The sequence below is a fragment of the Pundamilia nyererei genome, unplaced genomic scaffold (assembly GCF_000239375.1).
Source record: "Pundamilia nyererei isolate P.nyererei 1_Seehausen unplaced genomic scaffold, PunNye1.0 scaffold00357, whole genome shotgun sequence".
In the NCBI taxonomy this organism is placed as follows: Eukaryota; Metazoa; Chordata; class Actinopteri; order Cichliformes; family Cichlidae; genus Pundamilia; species Pundamilia nyererei.
The window spans coordinates 386,947-395,249 of NW_005187758.1; the positions used below are offsets into that span (position 1 = coordinate 386,947).

An 8,303-nucleotide genomic window follows, 5' to 3' on the forward strand; every position below is an offset into this window, starting at 1 on the left:
TATATATATATATTCCCTTTGATGAACTCACACATTCAGAAACTGATCATTTAGTCACAAACATATACACCTCACACCTGGCAGTAAGGTAAATTACACACAGTTAACAGCCTGGTACGTCTCCATAGCTTTTGAAACTCCTGCATAATCCCAATCAGCAAGTGTTTCACTTAGGTGGTCATGATTGTGATATCCTGAGTGAATTTCAGCCGATGAAGAATACAGACATTAAATTCTTCTCCAGTGTTTCAGTGAAATGCAAACCAAGCCACACTGGATTTAAGGCCACCAGTTTCCCTAATCTTCATAAAGACTCAGGCTTCTCATAGTTTTTATAGTCGGGGTCACTGAGTGTCTCGAGTCCATCTACAGTTGTTGTCTTTCATCAGTGATGCTTTTTGAAAGTACTGTGGCGTCAGTGTATGTGTTCTGTTTTAATGTGTGAGTTCTTACAGATCTGCACTGTTATGGTTAGAAAAATGGTTCATCAGCCTGTTGGAGAGCTGTGTGTGTCTGGGGTCACGCCCTCACCATTTCCTGCACAGACTTCAGAAAATGCCCGTCCTTAGTGTTGCACACCTGTGGTGGTGAAGCCATAATGGCTCTGTTGGCATCTTTGTATCACTGAAGAAGATGTTGGTATCTGTTTAATGTCATTATCCCAGGGAAATCCAGGCCTTGCTTTACTCTTCCAAACCACGCCTTAGTGCCTGGACATGTTGTGTTATGCCTTTTTTTTGGTGATAATATTCCCTTTTTTTTTACCCCTAAAACAGTCTCTACTGATTCACACCGTCTTTGGGTAACATTTATGAATTTTTTGGAGGTTTTTCATATTTCATCAGGACAGGGCTGGACTGGTCTCTGGAGGCCCACCATCATCACTAATATGTATTTTTGTGTGTATGTGTATTGTGCATACACATGTTTCATTTTATTTGATTATTGATATAGAGTTAAAGTTTTAATCAGGTTGGTGCATGGTTCATGGCTAATGCTTGCTACAGCAGCCTCTTGTGAATGTGAGGGCTTTTGTTTGTTGTTGGTACTGCTGTTGACGGTGCAGCTGCAAACATGTCGGTTAATTTGATGCTTTTACATCATTTAGTTTCATTTTCTCTCTTAGCTTTTCAGCTCCATCTTTTTTTTTCTTTGTCCATCTGTATCAAACACTTCTTCAACACTAGTCTCTGTTCTACAAGGTGCACCGCTCTACAGGGAAGGTAGGGTGACCGGTCACGTTCAGAAATTTGATTGGGCAATCCAGTGTCAGTAATCAAAAAGGAATCAATAGGCTACTGTCGGTGCTTGTAGGGCCAATGCGCAGCAGGCTTTCAGGCCAGACTGTAGCGTGTATGATTATGACAAAGAAAAAAAAATAACATCCACCAATCGGCCCACGAGTGTGTCAGCCCACTGGTCAAAGGCTAGTGTGCTACGATACCAGTCCAGCCCCGATTCAGGATGTATGAAATGCATGTCGGATGCTAACTGGTGACTCAGACGTCTCCCAGTGTTTCAGAACTAAATCAAGTAAAACTAAAAGCAGAATTTCTTTTTCATTCAGAAGCAAAATTGACATATTCCTTAAGTTCATAAAGTTATTAGTTACTATAACTTAGGACTGGTTCTTAAATAGATCAGAAATATGTAATCTGAGTACTCAAAGCACTTTCAACAACATGTCTCACACATTAATACAAACACTGGAAGCATCAGGAGCAACTTGGGATTCAGTATTTTGCCAAAGGTTGTTGGTTCGAAAAAGCCAGGGATCGAACCAACAACCTTCCAATTAGCAGATAAGCTGATCTACGTCATGCTGATAAAGTGAAATAACATTAATCGAGCTGAGAACATGTCCCCTCTAACTTCTACTTTATATTTAACCTATCTCGTTCAGTGCCTGCTATTAGTTCAGATTTTATTTTTTGATGTTAGCGGTCTGCACTCACTCTTTTCCTGACTTTTAACTTCATGATCAAACCTGTTTGGGTTCATTTGAATGAGTCGTAACTGAATTAAACTGAGTTCAAACTGATTGTTGGCTTTAAATCTGGTTTCAGTCTCCTGTTTGGTTAGAAGTGAAAATCAAGGGTAGCCTAATAAAGATCTGTTTGATCTCAGGAAAAGACGAGTCTGACAGAGGAGAAGAAGAAGAGGAGGAATCCGATAGAGAAGAAGAAGAGGAGTCTGACAGAGGAGGAATGGAAGAAGAGGAGGAGGTAAGAAAAGTTTCACAGTAACATTTTATTGTTTGAACTGTCTGCTCTTGCCCTTTAAAACATATCCTCAAATCAAAATTCAATAAAGGAAAACAAATCTGAATAAAAATGGTTTAATACCTGCAGACAAACGGTTCACCTTGGACAGGTCGCCAGTCTGTGGCAGGGTTTCTAATAATCTTATTCAACCCAGGACCCAGTGTGTTCCTCCTGGTGAACGTCAGTGCCCGGCCTTAGGTGGTGAGAGCATGCAGGCATTTCCTGGAGGATGAAGGAATTGATACGACTGACTGGCTCCAACAGAGCACATCTGGGACGTTATGTTTCGTTTATGTTGCACCTCAGACTGTGCAGGCGCTGATGCCATGGGCTAGATCTTGCAGGAGTTCCCCCGGGACACCGTCCATTATCTCATTAGGAGCCTGCCCCGACACTGTCAACCATGCATACAAGCACGTGTGGTCCGTACCAACTGCTGAGTACCATTCTGCATTGTCAGCAAAATGGACCAGCCTTCCACATCATTGTTTCACTTTGATTTCCAGGGTGTCTTTGAATTTAGTCCTTTGTAGGTTGATCATTTTTATTTCTATCAAATGATGTGGCATCCTTTCATTCTTAGCACATTACCCAGTCCCTGTCAGTGTCGATATGAGCAGGATTCTTTCCCCTTCGACATCTGATCTGTTTATTTATCTGAGAACTCCTAACACAACAGCAGATTCTTGAATTTATTTAAACTTCAGTAACTTAAAGACTTTGTAGTGTAAGTTTGCTCCATCTCTGCATTTCACTTACTGCCTGCTTTTTGTTTTTGTTTACTGCAGGAGGAAAAAGATGAAGATGGGTCAAAACCTGACTCCTATCAGGAAGCTGACAAGTCCTTCACAGCAACAGGAAGTGGAGATAAATCTCACAGATGTGACGTGTGTGGAAAAACCTTTTCTCGGATCGGGCATTTTAAAACACATCAGCTGATCCACACGGGAGTTAAGCAGTTCATATGTGAGCAGTGTGGAAAGTCTTTCACTCGAATGGGTCAGTTAAAAGCACATCAGGTGATCCACACGGGTATTAAACTGTTCAGCTGCGACCTGTGTGACAAGTCTTTTTATCGAATGGACAACTTAAAAGCACATCGACTTCTCCACAGTGGGCTGAAACCATACAAGTGTGATGAGTGTGGGAAGAATTTTCCCACCACAAAACATCTCAGGACCCACAAATACATCCACACAGAAGTTAGGCCATTCAGCTGTGATCAGTGTGGAAAGGCTTTTAAATTCATGGGGGAGCTAAAAAGACACCATCTCATCCACACGGGGGTTAAAGCATTCAGCTGTGATGCGTGTGGGAAGGCCTTTACCCGGATGGGCGAGTTAAAAGCTCATAAACTGATCCACACTGGAATCAAACTCTTCAGATGTGACCTGTGTGGAAAGTCTTTTATCCGGTTGGATCACTTAAAAACTCATCAGCTGATCCACACTGGAGTTAAGCTGTTCAGCTGTGACTTGTGTGGGAAGTCTTTTACTCGAATGGACAACTTAAAGACACATCAGCTCACTCACAGCGGACTTAAACCCTACAGGTGTGATCAGTGTGGGAAGGATTTCACTTGTAAGGGGAACCTGGTTACCCATCAGCGCACCCACTCTGGAAGTAAACCATATAACTGTGACTTCTGTGGAAAAGCTTTCAGCCTGCAAAAGACCCTAAGAACACACCAACGCATGCACACCGGGGAGGACGTGTACTGCTGTGAGCAGTGTGGGAAACCGTTTGTGCAGTACTCCCACTTAAAAGCCCACGAAATTACCCATACTGGAGATAGACCACACCGCTGTGACGAGTGTGGGAAAGCCTACAGACGCATTAGTGATCTGAGAGTCCACCAGAGAAACCACACTGGGGAGAGACCATACAAGTGTGACCAGTGTGAAAAGACGTTTAAGTCTTCGGATGTCCTAAAACGACACCAACAGATCCACACCAGGGAGAGGCCGTTCAAGTGCAGTCAGTGTAAGGTAAGTTTAGTTAGTGCAGTTTCAATTTGGGAATGTTCAAAACAAGAAAGTAATTAGATCTAAATAACTCAGAACACAGCCATTATTGCCTAAATAAGTGAACATGTCCAAATTATGCCCAATTACCCTTTTCCCTCCCTGTTGTCATGTGACACATTAGCTTTAAAAGGTATCAGGTGCAAATGAAAACAGGTGTTTGAATTTCATGTTATTGCTTTCATACTCTCTCATACTGGTCACTGGAAGTTTAACATGCCACATCATAGGAAAGTATTCTCTGAGGATATATAAAAAAAAAATTATTACCCTACATAAAGATGGGCTAGGCCAGTGGTTCTAAAATTTTTCAGAATGAGTACCACCTCATAAAATATATGGCTCCTAAAGTGCCACCAAAGTTACATTACATTAGTATAAGCATTTACCGTGTTTTAGACTTTAAAAACAAAGTTGATGTCAACAGTAGTACCAGCTGCCTCAAACACAATGGTGGTGTGCACTTCAGCATCGTTATTACTGTGAACTGAAATTTACTCAGCTTTAATCTTTGAACAGATATTGATGCCGGAGTTTTAGGTGTTTTGCTGAAAATCATAGTAACATAGTTTGTACTAGAGATGGACCGATCGGATATTACATATTGGTATCGGTCCGATACTGATCTAAATTACTGAATTACTAAATTACTAAAATTGTAATCTCATCCATTAAATATCACAAAAGCACTTCACAAAACTTGCAACATAGCGTAAGTCAGCTCATAACTGTAGCACGTCGGAGCAGCATGCGTTATGTGATAGAGCGGCTGTGGCATGTGAGACCTTTTGGTGGTCTGGTGGAGCATTTGGAGCCTCGCTACAAGGCATTTCATCTCCGAGAAAGTTGTAAGTTCATCTCTGAATGTTTGTAAAGTACGTTAAGCTTAACAACCGATATATGGAGCGACTGCCTCTTCTTCTCTCCCCCTCCCTCTCCTGTTGCTACTTCAATCATGAAACTGATTAATGATCAGCTGATCAGCTTTTCTGTCGCGAGTCCGTTTCTCTTCTTTGTTTGCTTTTTTGGCCCACTTTGTGCCAGAAAGAGGAAACCAGTGGCTGAATAACAGCAGCACGTTTAAGCTTGATAAGCTGTTGTTAGAATTTATTAGTTTCTACACCAGGATCCTTTTCCATGTAGCTGACAGCTGGCAACTGTGCAGGGGCGGGTCTAGCAAAGTTTTGTTGGGGGGCAGGTAATAATAATAATAGTTAAAATAATAATGGATTGCATTTATATAGCGCTTTACAATTCCACTATTCATTCACTTTCACATTCACGCACTGGTGGAAGCAGCTACAGTTGTAGCCACAGCTGCCCTGGGGCAGACTGACAGAAGCGAGGCTGCCATATCGTGCCATCGGCCCCTCTGGCCAACACCAGTAGGCGGTAGCTGAAGTGTCTTGCCCAAGGACACAACGACAGAGACTGTCCAAGCCATTACCATTACAGTGGTAAATATTTCACACTTTAATTTTACACCAAACCAGGGCTGGACTGGGACAAAAAATCGGCCCGGGCATTTTGACTAGAGACCGGCCCACCAGGTATTATAGGAAAAACCATAAAGCCTTTGAATGAAAACAAACACTGTTGTCACAGTGATGTACACTGTCTTGTTGGTACATATGTATCAATCTAATAAACTCAAATCTACACCATCCTCCCTATTCTGGTATTCTAAACAGTACCCAAAAGTAGACTGCTTGGTCGAGTTAACCTCCTGAACTATCTACAACACATGGTGAAAACCTGAAATTAAGACAGAGAAGACTAGAGGTGAGACATGATCATTACTGATTACTGATGACAGATTTAGATATGTCTTCATAAACCATTCATTTGCCACATCAATAAACAGCACGGCAGGGCAAAATATGTTTTCTAACATGGCAACCTTTAAAAAGTGAAAGGAGACAGAAAGACAGGTGAGAAAGAATAAAACTTAACTGACTTTTTGATGGCATTTTACACACAGTACTGGTACAGTATCTAGAAAATGTGGGAAAATACTGGCATCATATACAGTACTTAGCTACTTCTGAATAAATTATGATGGGACCCTAAAAAAATTACTACATACAACAATGGATTTCTATACATTTTACATCAGATGAAAACGTTTGTTGTAAGATTCAGATAATTATTTGTTAAAAGCGAGACATTTTAAATGAGAATAAGAAAGAAAAGTATTTCTTTGTGCCCCCCTTTCCCTGTTAATGCCCTACCTGCCCCCCTGGCAACACTTTGCTAGACCCGCCCCTGCACAGTTACCAGCTGTCAGCTACGTAAAAAAGGATCCTGGTGTTATTTGTCTCTCAGAAACAGTTCATAACTTCAACTCATTCATGTCACCTAAAAGGTAAACCTGTTTCTCCATCACTGTTCTGCTCTGATGGTTCAGTAAGGACATCTCCTGGTTTCATCTTCATGTTTCCCTCTCACCACATCTCCAAACCATCCTGACCAGCAGCTTTACAGCTGTGGCTCCAGCAAACATCAGCTGATACTAGAAATTAATATTAAACCAATTCTAACAACAGCTGATCAAGCTTAAACGTGCTGCTGTTGTTTAGCGCGACATCCGCTGGTTTCCTCTTTCTGGCACAAAGTGGGCGATAAACAAACAAGAGAGAAAAGCCGATCAGCTGATCATTGATCAGTTTCATGATTGAAGTAGAAACAGGAGAGGGAGGGGAGAGAATGAGAGGAGAAGAGGCAGCTGTGCAGCAAAGACACAGAATAACTCCAGCGCGTAATATTTTCTCTGAATACGAGACGATTACGTTTTTTACGGGATGGTTGGAAACTCTAATAACTAAACCTTATAAATAAAATAAGATAAAACAAGTTCAACATCTGTAACATCATAGCACCCGCCCAGCAGTATATAAACTCCGTCATGCTAGCTAGTACGCAGTACGAGTTATTGTAACTGACTGTAAAAAGTCAGCACAACGAAAATAAACTCCACCTAAACTTGGTTTATATCTGACCAGATAGACTGCAGGTCATAACTTCTTACTTGAAGTTCAGTTCACCGCCTCGGGTCTCTGCTCCTCCTGTCTTTCCGTCATCCACCTGCCAGCGTGTTGCACCTGCTGGCCTCCACCACTTGCTAATGTTATTGAATCTGTGGAAGCTCCGCAATAGCCACCACCAAACAACTGAGTTATTTTTACACATCTCCCAGCATCTGGCCAATCCACCACCTTTCAGTGTTTATACCGTCATGGGAAAAAAACGGAAAAAAACCCCAAAACAAAACCCATCGGCCCATAAAAACGAAAAATCACCATCGGCCCACCAGGCAAATGCCCGGTATGCCCGATGGCCAGTCCAGCTATGCACCAAACCCAATATTATAAAAACCCCAAAACCCAAGCACAAAAAGATTCACCACACTCTCTTAACCCGTGATCTCTCCCGGAACCTTTAAATGGTGTCTGGACCCCCGGGAAACATTTGCCCAAACATCTTGAAGAGGACACAAGCAAGAAAGGTGAGTAATCATTATCTTACAAACACTTTTTTGCACCACTTTTATTCTTAGATTTCCCCCACACACATTTGCATTAGTTTTCCTTACTGGTAAACCTTAATCACAATCTTAATCATCATTCTTTTTTCCTCACAGACAACCACCACATTGCTTGATGAGGAGCAGCTGTGCAATATCTGAAACAAGGCTACAAACTCGTTTTAAAATTCTCAATAAATATTCAATAAATAATTAAACTTCTTGTGTGCAAATGTTTTACTGTGCAAATCCATGCTTAAAGTGCAATGCTAAATAAAGTACTTGATAAGGTGCTTTTAATAAAGTGAAAAGTGTGCTCTAAAGTGCTATACAGATAATATAAATAAATGTAGTAAGGGAGTCCTCTTCCGTACACGGTAAGTGTTTTGTTTTTTTAAAACTTGAGTATAAACTCATACAAGCAAGATATTGTTCTGTTAATTATAAAATGAACTGTACTATATCTATATACCGTATTTTCACGACCATAAG

The 8,303-nt window shown here is 41.3% G+C and overlaps 1 protein-coding gene across 1 annotated transcript in view; it reads left to right on the forward strand.

Moving 5' to 3' along the window:
- Window positions 1-2,199: 2,199 nt before the first annotated feature.
- LOC102205227 (gastrula zinc finger protein XlCGF46.1-like) overlaps window positions 2,200-8,303 on the forward strand; it is an 8,601-nt gene continuing 2,497 nt past the window's right edge. Inside the window, exons 1-2 of the mRNA XM_005752408.1 lie at window positions 2,200-2,225; window positions 3,053-4,252. Coding sequence (XP_005752465.1) covers window positions 2,208-2,225; window positions 3,053-4,252 — 1,218 coding nt within the window. The 5' untranslated portion in view covers window positions 2,200-2,207. The remainder of the gene's footprint in view (window positions 2,226-3,052; window positions 4,253-8,303) is intronic.